This window comes from Anabas testudineus, chromosome 22 (genome assembly GCF_900324465.2).
Source record: "Anabas testudineus chromosome 22, fAnaTes1.2, whole genome shotgun sequence".
NCBI classification, from domain to species: Eukaryota; Metazoa; Chordata; class Actinopteri; order Anabantiformes; family Anabantidae; genus Anabas; species Anabas testudineus.
The window spans coordinates 3,420,367-3,439,948 of NC_046630.1; the positions used below are offsets into that span (position 1 = coordinate 3,420,367).

Genomic DNA, 19,582 nt, shown 5'->3' on the forward strand with positions numbered 1-19,582 from the left:
TGCTTTGTTGTTGCAAGAATCATGCACTGGGTTCAGAGTCATTTATAAAACAAAATGAGTCTTAAGTTGCGTGATATATAACAGACTAAAAGGTCAATGCATTTCTTGGAGTTGCTGCCAGACTGTAAATCTGGCCTGTGTACATACAGATAATGATTGAACCCTTGTAAAGGGGAGGGGAGGGCAAACTGTAACTAAAACTGGTGTAGGAGGTCATCATCTCATCCTTCACAACATTACTGATGGCTTTATTTGTCATTCTGCTGTCATCTGTTCAACCTTTGGATGTTTTAGCCGTTTCTAGCTGATAAAAAGGATAAAAGATAATAAAATAATAAAGATAAAAGATGTGATGAAATCTTGTGTTTTCTGCCAAATAAATGCCTCAAAACAAACATTCCCTTGAGTAAACAGAATATAGTTGGGTTTACCCTCCAAAGCCTCTGCTCACAGCTGCCAACACCTACAGCAGGTAACCGCCTCAAAAAAACATGATCCGATTAAAATTGTTTTTCAGAGAAAAGGAAATGCTTGTTTGCTTGTAAACCTTAGTATATCGCAGTATGTAAACTAAGGTTGATTTTTCAAGTCCTGCACCACCATGACATTTGCTGAGCTGTGGATACAGGACAATGTAAACTTGCATCATAATGTGGCTTGATAATCACCAAGGCTGCACATGATGTTTCTGCAATTCTTGGTATTATGAGCTTGAACAAAAGCAGCAGGGAGGTTTTGTCAGCTGTAGCTAAGTTAATTCATCTTCCTGAAACAAACATGTTACACTATCAGACAGACAACATACGTTTCTATAAACACGGTTCATTAGAATGGAAGGAAAAAAGAATCCCCCATAATTCACCGAATACTAGAGAGAGAGAGCCAATGAGAACTTTCCATTCATGTGACGCGAAGGTGAGCACGGAAAATACAGCTCAGTGTCAGTGGCTGGATATTATGTACAATCGCAGGAGCCCTGCTAGTCTGTGATCTGAATGCAACATGTGAGATATTTCTAGAACCTGTTGTGTATACGTCTGTAGGTTTGTGTGTGTGTGTGTGTGTGTGTGTGTGTGTGTGTGTGTGTGTGTGAGTTGACTGTGTATTTCTGTGAATATAGGGGTGGTCTCTGTCTGTATTTACATACCTGTGTGTAGTCGCTCCAGACATCAAATACATACAACAAAAATGTGATTGCACAAAGCAAAGAAATCAATTTGACTTCAATTATATTCATATGAATGAACCTTGGCCTCTAAAGGTCTCGGGGCCAAAACATCATCATCTCGACTACAGAAAATTGCTCTGCTGGTGATAATGTCACTATTATTACTCATTATTACTCTAAATAGTCATACAGAAAACAACGTGATCCAACGGCAGTAACTCACTCACTAATGTGGTGAAAGATGAGTCAGGTTGTGAAAAGGAAGGAAGAAAAATAAATTAGCAACAGTTTGTGAAAAGGTAATTCTTGGAATCCTGTGAAAATCAGAGAACATCTTTAACAAGGTTAAGAGAGTGTGTGAGAGGTAATTTTTCCAGCGAGCACTTTGATTAAGGGCACCTTGGCAGCTCTTAAAGGGAAGGTAGAGAGTTCCTAATTTAGACTGCCCATCCAGAGTTGCCCATGGAGTCAAACTTGCAAACTTATAAACCAAAAAAAACCTTCTACTGTAAACCTATTAATGCTATCGCTGCTAAGCTACATGCTCATTATTTCCATTTTTGATGCAGATTCTCTATCCTCCCCTGAAGACCTATAGAGGATATAATGGAAACTGAAAAACACTGGACAGAATGACCCAGAGCTCCGATTAAGGTCTTTACATTCTGTTAAATAGAACTGAGTGGGAAATCAATTTTGTCAAATTAGCCCTTATTGCTAACTACCCTGCTCACTGTTAAGGATGCATGTGAGAGCATCAGTGGAGAGATGCCTTTTTAAGTGTCAGAAAGGCTTTGTCAAAGCAGGATGAAACCTTGCGTGGGTTTAGATTTAACAGAGCAGCTGTTTTGGGGGGGGGGGGGGGGGGGGGGTATGGAGTTAAAGAAAGATATAAAAGATCAAATGGTGCCGTGAAAAATTTGATGGAAGGTAAAGATTAACACCCACAGGCATTATTGTCGTGTTTGATGATGCTGACAAAAATAATAGAGATCTACAATTGCATAGAAAGCCTCAGCAGGGCTACGGATGCTCTGAATGGAAAAAAAAGAAATAACCACTCACCAAAATATTCCACAGAGAGCACATAGCTTGAAAAATTGCTGTGGGAAAGCATTAGAGCATCACTACAGTCCACTAGGGAAGGAAACAGACAATGGTTCACTCCCTTAATCTGTGACGTCCTGCTGCCTCCACTCGGCTTCATTCTCTTCTGAGATCCTTCTTCTTCCCAGAGAAGTGAATAGGTGAGGATGGGGTCTCTCCCTCCTTCAGAACTGAGATCTCACCTTGAAAAGGCATCTGCCTACTTGATCAATCTTTTACCGCCTGTCTCCCAGAAGCCAGCCTCTCAACTCACACACTACCCTCCTTCCCCTTCTCCTTCTCAGACTCCTTGGCATTATAGACCTAGAAAAACTATACTGAATCACACAGATGCTGTGTTTACAGATCCACTTGCCATTTTGCTATCTGCTGCTCTCCATAATAAGACGGCAACAGACATCTGACAGCTGCTGCAACAAGACAACAACTATAAATACAAACACCGAACAGTAGGCATACAACGCACAGCCTACTGTACGTACATATATATTAATATACTGTAAATAAATATGACAGAATCTAAAACTAAATGTAAAGTGTCCTGTTTAAAGGGCCCCTCAGATGCAAATGTCACTCTTACTTGTTATTGAACATCATTGGTTGCCTCCCCTCTGCCAGTGTGGGGCTGCTTTATCTGAAACCCTGCGGTCTAACATTTTGATTACACCACAAAATTACATAAAGCTGGTTTGTCGACACACTCCCTCTGTTAGACTCTTCTCCTGAGCTCCACCTACGGTGCAGGAGCTGGCCACAAAAGGCTTTATAAGTCTGCACTATACTCTCTCTGGCACTAAAATGACGGCTCAAGCTACTGCAGGAAAGAAGCATAAGAAATGTGGTGCGGCTGGTCTGCTGTGAGGGCTGATTCTTGTCCATTTCTTATCATTTTTTCTATCACAAAAATCTTCTCCGGACTCGAGAACCCCATTTTAACTGCTATAATGCATATAGACGCATTTCATAGAACCTTCAAGTTGGAGCAAGTCAGCGACTGGTTCGGTGCCACTGACAGCAACTTTAATAGAATGTGTTGCTGGAAACAAGTTAATTAATCTTGTCTACTTTCTCTGAACTCTTTTCGTCTCACAGTTGCTCCGTCTCTTGTTCCCCCCCTTCATCACCTCTTAATCCCTCAACCAGTCAACTCTCTCATTCCCTCTCTTCCAACACTGAACTCGCCCTCTGAGTGTCCCCTCTTCTTTGTTTGTCTCTGTATTTTTCCAGACAACAGCATTAAGTATGGGGGCCAACAGGGATATTTCTCAAAGGGCCCTGTGACAAGAAACTTGGCGTTTACACATCTTCACACTTTTCTGCATTCTTCATAGTTGCCTGCACAACATACTCCAGTGTTTTGAAATATTCCAACTGCAGCTATGGCACTTGACGTATGACTGCAGTTTAGACACTGGCTGTTTTCAGACCAGGTGTCACGCGAGGGGTGTGCTTTCTGTTCGCCAGATCATTGGGGGAATAAACACAGGAAGCTACCGCATGTTGGCCAACATTGCTTCCAAATAATAAAAGTCATTAAGCAAAACTGTGCAAGCTACACAGCGTAGGTAACTTCTTTTTGATGAAGGATATAAGCAATATACTAAATAGTACATCATCACATATCTCCTGATGTAAAAGGGGTCATTAAACATTAAGGCACATGCACAGCATTTTTCAACATGTACTGGCCTCATATCAAAAGGAAATCCTCCGTTAGTAATTAATGGTGCTGATCTTGTACAGATTTCCCAGGGAGTCAGATAAGTCTTCATCTCCTTGACTGTTTTCTCCCCCAATGTTTTGTCTTGTAAACATCACCAACAAAACTGATTCCATGAGGGGTAATTACAGCAGCCGCCAGAAACAAATATGCATTGCCAGCAGTGAAATGCACTGATTTAACAAACCAGGATATTAAAGTCAGCAGACCTGGATGCAATAAAGCGGTACTGGAGGACAGTGGGAGATTATAGGGCTGAGAAACGTTAGCAGTTCATTGCTTTTACTGAGCAATGTAGACATAGACCATTACTTTGGGGTCATTACACAAAGTGATTCAGATACAATTCAATACTGTCAATTAAAGAGACCGAGCATCTGTCTGCTTGTGGAAATCAGTTTTAAAATTGAAATGGCTTAAACAGGGAGGACACGCTGATTTCTTAATGTATTTTAGGTCGATAGCAGCTCAACTTTTGCTAACAGTCATTAATGAATGTTTCCATGGTTTGAGGGAGATGTTGGGCTTTCAGCCACTCGTCGGACAGCTGTGTAAAGCCCCGGTTCACTAATACCTCTCCACCTTTGCACAGGTTTATGGACACGGATCAGCAGGCTCCGTAACAAGGCTGACAGAGGCTTCTAACAACTCAGGAGACAGGCAAACAGATGAACCTGGGAGCTTCAATCTCCAAAGAGGGAGACGAGGGAGGAGGGATTGAGGATGAACGGGAATGATCCAGTCAAGCGTAGCTGAACATGCTAGCCCATTTCAATGGGCTCTAATGACTGGGTTGGGATCAGTGTAACATCACTGGTCAGAGGATGTAGCTGGCAAGGAGGATGAATTTCAGTAGCCTTGTTAAGAATACATGGCAGTGGAACAATAAGGAGCTAAGGAACACGAATTGGATCACTGGGTCACCCTCACTTCAAAGCATAAATCTCCGACGTGTCATATGTATCTGTACTCGGCACACACACGTGAACACAAGGACAGAACTACTGCTGGAGTGAAGCAGAACTACATCAGACAGAAAACAGTAAAGACACTTTATCCAAATGAATTTAGGGACTTTGCTGTCACTGACTGGCAGAAGATTTAAGTGATAGTGAGTCAAAAGAGTTTCCATTTGCTGTTTGTCACACCCAGTGTCAAGCAGCTGTTTCCAACCATCTGTCAAAATCAGTTTCTCCTGGAAGAGAAAAAAAAAAAAACACAAAACAAAATTGGTTTACCCTGGTGAGAAGCCTCTGCCTCGATTTGATTTCTTGCCAGAAAAAGATATAATTTCACTTTGTGTGGACGGTTTTCGTTGCTGAACTGCTGGTTGACATGAGCAGAAGCAGCCACCACGGTTCCTCGAACAGAAACTCTAAATAAGAACATTTGTATAACATAATGTCTGCTGCACAATTTACAAATCTCATTATTACTTTCAAATGACATATCCGACGCTGGATGGTTTATATCGCAGTGACTAAAAAAAACAAAAACTAATCATTAGATGCAAATATTATCAAGCTGTGAATAGCAGGAGGGTGGATTTATCATTTAGTTAATCAAGAAGGCCAGCAGCGAAGTGTACCCGCTCACAAATGTTCACGTTTCCATATGCTTTCTGTCCTCCACAAGTGTAGAAATCTTAGAGAGAGATGAGGAAGGTTGTAAATATCCTCAGCACAGTCATGTTGATTAGCCGCCATTCTTTCTTTCTATTTTTTTTTTTGTCAAACTGCTGCATAATTCACAGTTTAACCGTCAAGTTTGCAAATTGATAGCAGAAATTGAACCAACATTATTGCTGTACGTGAATAAGTAATAATGAAAATGGGACTGGAGGGGAGATGGTGCCCACAGATGCCACGGATCTCATTCATTCTGGTTGTCACGACAAGCCGCGCTACGGGTTCAATAAAACCTTCGCCGCGCCTCATCATCTATCATGGCTTTGGCCCTGGCAGATTCTTGGCTCTCTGTCTGAGGCCAGCCTCTTGGTCTTATAATGTGTTTTGTGCTCTTTACAGTAGTTCCCCTGTGTTCAGGAGTGTACGACCATACAGCTCCCACTTCACTTGAGCACTGAACTACTGGTACACTGTAACTGAACGATATTGATGGGGGCTGAAGCCTCATGAACCCTGTGAAGGCTGGGGTCCACTGAAGAGCATTCTTCTGTGGCTTGATGGCTTACATCCAATGTAGTGGTTATCAAGATTGGATGCCGTCTTGTTCTGCACCGTGAACACGTAACCCTGGGTTTGTTCAGGTTGCTGATCAGACAAGAGGTCAAAACAACTGAGAGGGGAGGAGGAGGGGCTTTCACTTTATCTGCTGCCTGGCAGGATGAGGCAACGATAGCCAATCCACTGCAGCAATATCCAAACTCTATTTTACTTCCACTCCTGTCTAAGCTCCATTACCTCACTCAGATACCATCAAGTAGTGTCCAAGTAAGTCAAGAGGTTCTGACCTTGGAGGCTATCTACTCATAATCCATATCCATGACAGCTGCACGATTAAATAGCAAAAACAACAACAAAAAAAAAAGCTTCAAAAAAGTGTCCGAGCCTTGATAGTGTTTGAAGTGCCAAGAAAACCCCAAACGCTGTGGTTCAAGTAGCTACTCCAGTACAAATGTAATACCTAACCATCTGGGTGATGGTCAGGGGTGGATTAGCAAACGACTGAAATCTGTGAAAGGTCACAGGCGTAATGGCAAGTGACCTTAGATCAATAGTGGTAGGCTGCGTCACACTTCAGAATCCAGATCACACAGCAAGAAGAAATGGCGATGGATGGACGTAAAGGCAGCTAATTAAACCTAGAGGTGCGGTGAAAGAGGGTAAAAAACGGAGGCAGCAGTCGTCTGGAAACGGCTACTGGAGTGAATTTCTCCTCACTCTTCAGTTTTCTTCTTCTTGTCTTCTTTTCTATCGCTTAATTCCTTTTCCCTTCACTCTGTCGTTTGATCTCGCCATGGCCCAAACTCACTAGGCAGACGGATTTTATATCTTATATTCACTGTTCCACATGAGGGAGCATGTCTTAAAAAAAAAAAAAAAAAAAAGTCTTCTCAAAATAAATGAGGCTCTTTGAAGGCAAAATGTACGTGATGACGGGGTCCGTGCTGACACCGGCCATCTCAACAGGCATCAGGAATTCGATTTGAAGAAGAACAGTGTGTATATGTGTAAGCACGGTTTGCATTTGTGTGTGTGCATTTGTGGTTTGAGGCAGCATAGATTTGTGACTTCTGTTCCAAAGGCTCAATGAGATTAGGACAGGTGTAGGTGCTGACTGTCCTCCTTCACACCAGTATTTACTTTGGTTGCTTCTCCCTTTTGTCATCACGCTATGTACAAGTTACTAAAACAGCAAAGTGCCTGGCTGGCACTCTAATACCACAACGATCTTTAATGGAGAACACCAGGGGAAAATATTTTCAATTTTCAAAAGAGATGAAAATCACTTTAGCAGTGGATGCCAGTGTTAATTGGCTGGAGAAGCTGCTACAGTACAAAAGGCTGTGTGAGTGATATCAATATTTTCGAGAAACCCTTGGAGCGATGAATGCTGTGCAGTTGCAAGTGGCCAGTTTCTAAATGAACCAGCTGTCTTACTCAACAAGCATATAAAGAAAAATCAATATCTCTGTTAACTGGGTTAGTATTGTTGCAAATAAGAAGCACTAAAAAGACCAATACATCGCCACTGTCATCATCTTTAAAACACAGGCTTTGGCTGATTGACTGGCACACCAACATACACCCACTACCTAATTGGAATTTGCTCAGAGGAAGACAAAGAGAGGCGGCTCTCTTAGTCACTGACAGGATGCCGTGAGCCCTGGGGAAATTGAATTCACATCGAGAGGGATTTAATTAGACCACTTTGTACTTTTCATTGCAGCTGAATCCTATTTACATTCATTCTTGTGTTACTAAGCTCCCTTACCTTAGTTATATTGGCTCGACTAATCTTCAGGTTTAAGTCTTTAAAAAAAAAAGAAAGAAAAGAAAAGGGAAAGTGTACAATGTGTAAAATTTCATCTGTAATTAACAGTTAGTTTTGGAGAAGTGTTAATTATTTCTCCAGTACAGGTATCATATAGATAGCAGCTGGGTTTCTGGCCACTGTAATATGTCCATTCCAGGGTCCAAGTGAGATATTTCCTCCTAAATCTGTGATCCCACTGGCAAAAAGCAAAAATGTACCAGATTAAACAGGAAAGAAATGCAACTAAGTCTTTATTACACTGAGTGTCAACCACTGCCCTCTAAAATCCCCTTTGAAATAAATCTAGAAAAAGTGTATTTAGATGTGCTGGAACAAAAAGATCTTAAAGGCAGGATTTATCAGCTTAGCTAAAGGAAGATGATCCACTGAGCAGAGATAGGAAGGGGTTGCCCCTTCTTATTCTCAGCTTAACTGGAGGCTGGCAAAAGCATATCATATTCACATGGAATCCATTTCAGGGACTATAGAACATAAATGCAGCGATAGCTAAAATACAACTGCTAAACGAAGACAAAACCAATATTAACCCTGTTCTCGCCCTGACTGCTAACATCTCTTCCTTAGTTTAAGAAGCAGCTTTTTGGCTTCAGGCAACAAGTGTTGATGTGTCTGCCCACCCATCACTCATCTCAAGAGTGTGCTGCAGCACCTGTCATACTGATCAGTCAATTACTAGCTTTGTGTTCTGACGTTAAAGAGGAAATTAACCCTTATTCTTAAAAAAAAAAAAAGATCTTTAGTTTGAAGTAAAGCTGCACATATTAATATTTTTTAATGTACAATGTACATTGGGTGGAATGGGTCATTAAATTCTTTGGGTGATGTAAGAGGGAAGGAGGACACAGCTACTTAAATCTTTTGAAAAAAATAAAATAAATCAAATATAAAAATATATATATATTTGCTAATTACTGGGTTGCACTTTATTGATGTGCAGAGATTTGCCTACAGTTGCGTGTGTTTCATTGTAAACATCCAGATTTTTTTTTACTCATTGATTTTTGCATAAATCAGTCATAGCATTATAGCAGAACACCACCAAATCAGTAATGTTCATGTCCACCTGCCATTTTCAAGATCGACTGACAGCTGCACTTGACAGTTCATCCATACCAGCCAAATTTGACCAAGTTACTGACTCGTGACATGACTTACTGTGTAGTTCACCTCTAATACCACTACAATAGTGGAGTTACGACACAAGACGGAGCCATTTATAAGAACTATGATAAACTCAGGACTGAAACACCAAGACACAAAATATGCAAAGAATTCAAAATGGAATTTATTTTGAACGGGTGAATGATTTATCATGTTTCTCCAAAGTGTGATTTTTAGCTGCAGGTCTGCCCTTAGCAGAGTGGGCAACTGAATTTTAAGTTTGATAATTGTTCCTGCTGCTTCTTGTGAGTCCTTGGGAGTCACAGTTGATTTCCCAAGTTTTACTGTCTGAAGACTTTAGCAAAGAACGTGATTATTAGCATTATTTTTAATAAGAGTTTCTCATTATTTCTCCTGATGATTTAACCTCACCAACTTGTTATGTCTACAGAAAGAACAGGACTTATATGTGGAACGATGGCTTGACTGAAATAACTTCTCTCACATCACTTCTCTGTTTTAAAATGGTCATTCATCACTGACAAACTGTTTTCAGCAGAATGGTTGGATTTGCTTGAGCACACATGGGATCACAAAAAAATACAGTCTGACATTGTATAACATATGGTACTAGTTTTTGTAATATGTTTTTAATGCAAAAACATCGTTGCAGCTTTGGAGTTAAATCCGATTGTGTGATAAAGATTCCAGGAAAAGGGACAAGACACAAATTCCCTAACGACGCTGCCAAGAAACAGTTTCTTGCCTCTTGTATTTTTCTGAAATCTTGAACACCTTCCAGTTCTTTTTCTGTCTACCTGTTTTTCTGTCTGCCTGGTTGATCACGTAGAACATGTGCGACAAAAGATATAATCAGCTGAGCGGACGACAACAGACTACAGACTGGAAGCCATGTAAGTGTGTTGAGGCAAAACTCTTTCATTAGCCCTCATAAATGTTATCTGGCACATATCGGAGACAGGCTGGGTAGATAGCGTGCTGCGATTTGGCCCATTCTACACATCCCCATCCTCCTCCGCCTCCCATTGGTTTAGTCAGTTGACAGTCTGGCACTGAATCTTATTCCTGAGTCCTGATTTCACACACTCCCTCTATTTCTATCTCCACAGACTGAGTGCCAGTCAGAACGCCACCACAGACACTGCAGCTCTGATTAGAAACCAATTACCCCACCCCCGAGATCCCAGGGCTCCTGCAGAAGAGGCTGCAGGATGTCATCTTGATTCAGCTCCTGCTCTGGACGGTGATCCCGGCGCTCCCTCTGCTTCCTGTTGGTCTGCTCTCATTTGCTGAGAGTTCTCGGGGAAAGTGAACGGAAAGTTGAGGAGCTACTTCTTTAATATGACCTGACCTAAATGTGATTTGTGGCAGGCAGAGATGAAAAAGCTTTGGTGTAATATCATTATTTTTATAACTTTAACTGCATTGTCAATAAGTATAATTCTATTTAATTTAATAATAAAGAAACATGCAAAGGTTTGAATAAATAAATGATATTCAGCCGACCTGACGCAGTGACTCGGAGCCCAAACAAAAGCTGCTTCTAGGAATCTGGTACCAATGGATTCATCTATTTGGTAATTTTTAAAACTTTCAGCTCTGGCAACAGTTCCTCTTTTATTCTGTTTGTTCTCTTTTTGGGTGACATACTGAGACACTCTCGTCAAGCTTCAAGAAGCTGTCTGTTTGGGGACCACTGTTTTTCCGTCTAATCTTAATAGACATTTCGGGCACGCTATTTCCTAACATAACATTGTATGACACTGTATTTTTTGGCTGATTAACTCTGTCTACTCCGTTTCCGACATTTTCCACTCATTTATTTTTCCATGGCACTGAAGGAGGTAAGCTTAAAAAAAGAAAACTGGGTGACTAGAGAGACAAATGAAATGCTTTATCAGTTTCTCACATCTGTTCTGTCAAAAATAAACTCATACATCTACTAAATACAGTGGTCTTTTAAAGTTTGTTTTAATAAATGACTCAAATGTGTTGAATCCAATTACACAAATGAGAAAAAACTATTTATATAATATGAAAAATGATCCAGTTTTACATATTTGTGTGGCAAAAGTAAGCAAACCTCTGGGATTACCAATTAATTTTAAATGAAAATTTGAATTAGGCGTTTAAATCAAGGTAACGACAACCAGGTGGGAGTCTGGACGTATTCTACAGGAAAATCATTTTCATTTTCCATATTAAATTAATAAAGAAGTGTCATTTTTTGTCTATGTTTTTAAAGTCTGATTGGTTTTAGGTCATATTCATGTAGAATTACAAAAGGTTCTCAACCTTCAAATTTGTTGTTTCTATATAACAACTGAAAGAAGATAGATAGTACTGCATTCTGTGTACAGTTATGGAACACTATGTACACTAAATAATTTGGTCGCAGCTACAGAAATGCTTCTTCTAACATGGGTTAAAAGAAGCCCACTTTTCTGTACACCTGAAAGCATATCTCTTAGCAACAGGACAGAAAAGTCGAAGGATTACGGACATTTCTCTATAAGCGCATGAGGTTTTGCGAAACTATCTGCTGGTTTACTCAAAGGCTTGTGACAACTGTGGGCTATATTTGTGACTCAAATGTAATCCTTCATGCTTAAGTCAAATGTAAAAATGATGATTACGTGTATGAGAGGCACAAACTGGGGCTCAGACAGGCCCGTGAGGGGCGGAGGACGGGAATAGGAGCATGCAACGTGCGTGGGGACAGTGAATTGAAGCCGAGGCCTCCTGATAGTCTGAAAGATTTTTTTTTTGTTGGCTTGTCTATACGAGATGAGAATATGATTGTCACCTCCAGCACCGCTCTCAATAAAATGGTGGAGTAATAAGAGCCTTTATTGTATGGGTCTGGATAATGGTTAGCAGTCGCAGTAAGACAGTGAAAGTTCCTTATACTCAAATGCACACTGACAGACACAGTTAGAGGCTTTAAGTACTGTGAACACTTGATGGAGGGCCTTGAAGCCTTTCTAGCTTGTTTCATTACCACTTGTCATTCTCTCTGTCAAGCCAACGCTATATTACCTTTTCCCCACAATTTTTTTTCTTCTGATTAATTGCAGCCTTTTAGGCTCTCTCACAATCAGCCTGGACCATTTTGCAGTCTTTTCATTACAAAGTTAAACGTCTGGCTATGGAACACAGTGGCAGTAAATGCCATATCCTTTCAGCATGGCAAGGGCAGAGTAATTGTCTCTGTGGCATAATCGTCCCTCAACAAAAGCCAGTGGAAATGACAGCGTTTTTAACATAATAAGGAGCACTGTCGTTTTGGTTTCACTCTGCAAAATCCTCCCTACCAGCATCAGTGCTGCAGTTTGATTCCCTTTATTCCAGAGAATGTTTATCGCCATCTTAGGGCCTCCATTTCGCTCTTTTCTTCACTGCAGATGGCCTCTAATTGCTTCCATGTACTCTTTATACATACAATATTACTTGTCCTGGTGGAGATAACAGTGCAGTGAAAAAAGCTGTAAAACTGCAAAGAACAACTGCTTATAAATGTCAACTATGAAAAATGCTTGCAGCTATCTGACTTGCAGCTCTTTTCCTGAGTCATAATGACACAAAGGCATTGCTCATAAAAAATGAAAGCATTATCTGAGTGTGGAGACAGTTGACAAATTAAATGAACAAAATCAATCACACAAGATGGATTGGTTGTCAAGAGTGATATCATCCAATGTGAAGCTCCTGGGTGCAGATTGGAGCGAGCAATCTCTACCATCTATACTTCAGGGACATGGAGCAACAGGTATTCTGCATAAACAACAACCAGAAACAATATAAATGAAGTAAAGAAGTGGTACAGTAAGTTTAAGGCTCCAAACTGAGCTGACACACCAGCGATCTAAAAAGCAACTCAACTCTACAGAGGATACGTATCTGCTCTCTGTTAGATGCCCAACGACAGCTCCAACCTCATGGAAAAATAAATCCCCTCTCTCGGTGTCACACATGGCTTATTCATATTCACATTCACACCCTCCTCTTCCCTCAGTGTTTGCTCCTGTAATTCTCCGACAATATTCTCTTGCTTCTGTCTGACAGTGGAACTTGAAGGCACAGAGTATCCGCTATGAGAGAAATCAAGAAACTGTGCAACCCTGCACCAGCTATGGGACCCAGCGAGAGAGCCGAGCGAGTATGAATTATACATGTGTCAGGAGGTGGTGGTGGTGAGGGGGTGGGCTTCATATTTGTCAGAATAAATGCGTAAAGCACATACTTGCAGAAACCCATAATATTATTTGTCACAATTCAAGGTTACCAAACACGCAAGGCGCAAATTATTCATTCACATACAAAGCATAGTGATGAGGCTGAATAACTGCTGAGAGCAACACAAGGAGTTTAGTTTGGATACACCGGAGACCTCTCCCTGTCTGTGTGTGCGATTGTGTGCGAGGTCGTTAATTAGGAGGCTGTTTGTGAGGAGCAAAGTGTCCATGATCTGTAATACCAATGATTATAGCCACGCTGACCTCTGTACATATATTGTACTTTAAAAACACATTAATACCCCTACATTAACACTAATTGAAATTACTACGATGCATTGTGGTGGGAGAAAAAAAATCACCAAAAAAAGGCTTTTTAGCCCATTGTAGCTCATTATTATTTGGTCCGCTTCTTCCTCTCCATCATGACTACTTGTTATATCACGCAGCTAGACGGAAAAAAAAATCCGGCAGGTCAATATTTCAGATGATATTTGCTCACTGCACATGCAATTTATCAAGTGTATGTCGGTATAGAAATGCTAAACTGGCTTCATGTCATTTACAAACAGCGTCACCATTAGATAGTTTGTGCACCTGGGAGCACTAACAAGTTAATTTTCCCTCATCTCATTTCAGAGTTCATCTTCCAATCATAACTGCAGATCCCTTGTGTGCAGACTGAGATGCGAAGGAAAACTTCCATGTTTTCTGTTCCAGCCACTTGGAATAGTTTGCAGAGGGAAATTAAATTAAAGAGCTTGGAATCCTAAACAGAGCTCAAGACTAATGATTCCTGTACTAAAAATCTCAAGTTTAGCTTGTTTTAGCTTTCTTGCCAATTGTTCTCTGAATTAACTGCCTATTCGACCTCTCATACTCACCTGCTTACTAGTTCTGTTCCACTTGTGTGCTACATGCTGTATTGTCCTATTGATGATTTTTATGCTGCCTTCATGGTCGAGTCTCCCTTGGAAAAGAGGGTGCTAACCTAAAAGAATCAGTTTGGAGATTGAAGAATTTCTTTAAACTCTGAGTCAATTTTACACTCACTAGACAATTTATTAGGAAAAACCTGCACAATGTAATACAATTTATCACAACCTCTGTTTATTATTAATGGACTTGCAGTAGAGTGCTTTATTTTAAGGACTGTTTCTATTGTTTTGGGCATCCTATTTACATAAGTAAGAATACCAAAATATTAGAAAAAACATCTAAATATAATGCATTCAATAGCAGAGCTGCTGTGTGGATTGTATTAGAGGTGTACCTAATAAAGTGGCCAGTGAATATATTTTATAATGATAATAATGAGGAAATGGTTTTTAAATTGATTCAGTCAGGATGTGGCTAATATCTAATCGTCTAATCTGCTAAAAAGGCTCAGTATCAGCAGGCGGATAGAGGTGAATCCCTACCATCAACAGTGTTAGCTCCTACGAATCAGAGGAAAGCTTTGATCCTTACAGTACAGGCCCACCATCTGGCAGTGATACTCAATAATCATACAGGGAGAAACCCATCCCAGAGGAGGCAGACAGACCCGCTTCTTTAAACTGACAGGAGTCTCAACAGAGCAGAAAGCAACGAAGCTGCAAGTTACACTTTGAGAACGTCCTGTGAAAAGTAAAATTCCCAGTTGCTATTAGCTTTAACAAAGCCATGTGAACACCAAAACGTAAAGCAAATGAAATATAACGGGTCATAATTTACCTTAAAATATGACAGGTTTAAAAATAAAAACATGAGAATCACAACACTCCACGAACAGTAAACCTGTAAAGCATCTATGGCTAGTTTTACTTTCATTCTACAGATTAGATCATTCTACCGCAGTGAATAATAATGACATGTATAAATTTAAAAACCTATTCAACCAGACCACAAAGTTAATGAGTAAATAATTACCTGTGGAGGAATGGTAATCAGCAGCCAGCTTACTCTGACTGCTGTTGGTGCAACACTGTAATTACTTTCAGGTAACTTTGCTCTGGAGTCTTCAAAATAGGAAATCGTTATGACTGTGTTGTTCAAATCTGTGATTTGAAAAGCTTTACTTACATTATCAACAAATAAACCACGATGAGCTACAGCACACAATGACTGGTGGTATAAAACGTCATTTAGTGTTTTTTTACAATTCAATGCTGCACTGTTTTAATCCAATAATCCAAATATCAAATCACATTTCGTCATCTACTTTGACAAGCTCTCATTTGTTTGCTTTGCCTTTTATTATCCGTCGTAACTCTGTGATTGTGGAAAATCAAATTACGTTAAAATGAAATATTCAGTCTTCAAACATTGCACAATTCAACTAGTAACTTCTTATTTTTAGTACAATGTTCTGTCGTGTTCTTACTGAATGTAACTGATTACCAATACTTTACGGAAACAGATTACACACAGTGGGCTTCTTTGCCACAACAGGCTGATGTTAAATTAGCAGTGGAGGCCCTTTGTGGCCCACTCGACCTCTCATAGTATGAGATACTGGACCCCTACCCTGATGAACTGAACCAGTGTGCTGCTGTGAAGGGTCTCCTGCAGTTCAACACATCCTCAAATTGCTCACACCTTCACACTACTGCTGGTCCTGTGAGGAGCCAGTCTTCACAAATTCATGCTGGGGAAAAAAAAAAATCCATACTGCTCAAGTAGTCATCCATTCATGATTATGATGATTGCCATGCATATAAAACTATCCACCATATGTAAAAGTAGTATAAACCCCAAGTTATGTGGCAAATGGCGATGCCGGGTGTATTCGTTTACAGGCTACCACTTAAAGATAATATGCAGATAAATCTGGTCAACTAATTACAGTAATGATTGCAAAATGTTCAGAGCAGTGAGGGCAGATGATCACTGAAGCATCATAAGCCTGAGCAGTAAATATGCTAATTTGAATCTGAAGCAAATAGGCTTGTTTTCCCCCCTTCGTTTTGTATTGCACGAGTTTACCCCCGCAAGTTAACTAAATGCAAAAACACAGCACGCTAATCTTGCATACATCCACATTACACACCACGCTCCATCAGAAAGAGACATTCATTAGACTGGACGGATATTATTGCAGCTCTGGACACCACAGGCATTTTCAAATCCTGTTTTTGGCCTGTCATGTTTTTATGTGCAGCAGGAAGAGAGCTGCATGCAAACAACAGACAATATGTTCTCTTAAACCAAAAGGTCTTCTCATAAGGTGTGTGAGCTCTCAGGTGTCCTCCTCATAACTTTTGCTATAGACTAGTCCACACTCCTGGGAGCAAGTGCACTTTGGCAGACACTGAAGGAATTGATGCTGCACTTGATGATGCCTTCAAGTGCCCCTAGAAATCTTCCATTTCTGAGTTGTAAATATGATTTATGAAACCAATGTAAAAGGAGATGAGGAAGCATGTATCACCAGAAAGATAAAGCTACATACAAATGAATTTGTTTACAATAACTAACCACATCATCACCACATCTCTGTAACTCGGGTACTAGCTCATTTCAAACTTTCCATTTAAATATAAGACATTTCTTTCCTCAACAATCACTCAGGTGCTCTCTACTTCTAGCATTGCTGACAGCATTTGTTCCTCCCTCTTATTCCCTCAATGTGGATTCCAACAGACCACCTTCCTCTTCGACTCTCTAACCTTCAAGCTAAAGCTGCCTCAGCTCCTTTGATCTCATCCTCATCCTCTCTGCCTCCTTGTGCGGCTGATGGACAGGATCATGAAGCCCTGCGTGAGAGACTCTCTGCCGTTTTGACATATTTCTCTGACAAGGTGAGCACATCTGCAGAGAAAAGACCAGCACTGACTGTCCTCCCCACACTGCTTCTCTTATTCTGTTTCGATATACCCATACCCAGACTCATATCCGGAGTGATAGTACTGCACTATGACACGTATTTTTCATATGATGTGGAAATTGACGGAAGACATAATGGCATTACGTTCTGTACTGGAAATGGGTGGACAGCAGTCACGCAGGTCTGTGCTCACGGTTCAAGTTGGTGGAACATCTTGTATGGGCCCCAAATTTCACAGTGCACTCCCAGCATGCAAGGCTGCTTTCAGTGCACCTGACGAGTGGCTGAAAGCACAGCTGCAGCAAAGGGAAATGGAGTTGGAGACGTAGGACTGTCATCATCTAGGCTATAAATCTCACAAATACATATCCCTCCATCCGTACGTCCCGTTTCCAGCCCACGTCCTCTCAGCAGGAAGGTTGTTTTCTTCTTCACCGTGATGGGGGAATTTTGCAGCACAGAGAAGAATCAGACAAAGTCAGAGTTTGTAACACTGATGAATTTGAAATTAGACCAGCTGAAAACAACAGCGACATTAGAAATGACTTGCACCAGCTGGTACAAGCTGCCTGTGTGCGTGTGCGTGCGTGTGTGTATGTGTGTGTGGCAACATGAATCGTGAATTCAGTCTTTCATTTGATCCTGCAGACCACTTTGATTGGTCCATTTTATGCTTCTTACACACCAACATGCACAAATGCGCGGACACACATGCACCCCACACCGCTGCTGCTCCGCCTCCAGCGCGCTCTCACACACACACGCGCACACACACACGCGCACACACACACGCACACACACACACACACACACGCGCACACGACACGATTCACCTGCAAAGACAGGTGCACAAGCGCGGACATGCACGGACGCACTTGCACGCGCATCACACAGGCTAATACACGGGTGCGCACTTGGACACACACACACACACACACACACACACACACACACACACTGCACTGGCATTTTCGCAGTCAAACTATGGACCAGAACCAGAACCAGCAGCAGCAACAGCGGAAGATGTGATGGAAAATAAAAATCCCGCTTCATGTTCTCTGTCGTAATCGACCCCACATCTGTCTGCTGTTAGGGAATCATTTGAATATAGAGACACAGGGACTGGAGCCTGCGGGAAAACACGCAAAGAATGCTGAGATAAGACCAGCGAGCATCTTTTAAGTGCTGAAAATCCGGTCCCGCCGGTTCATTACTGTCACTCACATCAGATCAGGTTTTGCGGCGGTGCTGTGTGGTCTCTTAGAAATAAAGAGCAGTTTCCCTGCTCTGCCCGGGACCCTCTAGTGGATCTGTTCCCACTAACAACCCGGTTGATCTTGCGGACAAAAAAACAAAAGAGAATCTCATCGTGCAACTTTACCAGAGAACAATTTAATAGTCGTTAAAGAACATTTGGAGCATGAAGCTCAAACTGAGAACAGGTCAAACACGAGCTGTCTGGAGCATCCGCAGAACAGCGCATTCATTGAGAACAAGTTCAACTGCAGCTCCTCAATTCAATTCAAACTTACCAATGAGAGCCAGCTGTAAGACGTACAGTCCGAGGAAGTCCATTATGGAGCGCGACATTAATTCAAAACGATGCAATTCCGGGCGTCAGGAGAGGTGCGACAATTAAAGCCACTGTTTGTTGAAACTGGCAACGAAAGACTCGCAGCTATTTCTCAAGTGATGACTGGCCACTTACGCAGACGCTGGGATCCACAGCAGTGAATGAGAAAACAGGAGCGAAGCAGAGCATCATTTTTTAAGAGTCAAACTTTTGTCATGGTGGAAAAACGGGTTAGAGCTGCGCCAAATCAAGCCAGCGGTTCCAAATCAATGCAGCACCGAGGAGGAGAAAAGCAGTTCGCTCCTTAGCAGGAATAATTCTTGCGCGTATTGAACATCCCTTCCCTTTGCATCAGTCCGTCCTGAGCGGCTGCTTCCCCTCCTCTTCGCCTCCACCTGCGCACCGTCTGGAAACTGCGGATGAATCACAGGGGCACGTTGCTTTGCGCACTCCGACCTGCGAGTCTCACAGTCCCTGTGATCCTCTGCTCCCAGGCGGGTCGGCCGGAGATGCCCAGCCCAGCTCGTTTAAAAATCCAATCTTGGCCAAAGTTGAAATAGGACAGGTTAAATCGATAGTCTATTTCATACTGCCATAAAATGGAAACAATAAACCTGCGCAAAATGGTGCATAGTCTGTATGGGTGGGTAGAGCATATCCACACTTCTCTGAAAGTAGGTTATTCCCTCTCCAAAAAAGAGAAACTACCACAGTCAACTTGCCTCAGAATCATCGATCTGGAGGCAGTTGAGAAAATCTTTTAGGGGGCCCACAGCAGCAGCAGCAGCACGGGAGGAGCAGACAGTAAAAACAGACTGACTCACAGTGT

General features: G+C 41.5%; 1 protein-coding gene across 1 annotated transcript in view; it reads right to left on the reverse strand.

The window, feature by feature from the left end:
• The window catches only part of gfra4a (GDNF family receptor alpha 4a), a 104,894-nt gene extending 85,624 nt beyond the window's left edge, over positions 1-19,270 (reverse strand). Inside the window, exon 1 of the mRNA XM_026339015.1 lies at positions 18,713-19,270. Coding sequence (XP_026194800.1) covers positions 18,713-18,770 — 58 coding nt within the window. The 5' untranslated portion in view covers positions 18,771-19,270. The remainder of the gene's footprint in view (positions 1-18,712) is intronic.
• Positions 19,271-19,582: the final 312 nt, after the last annotated feature.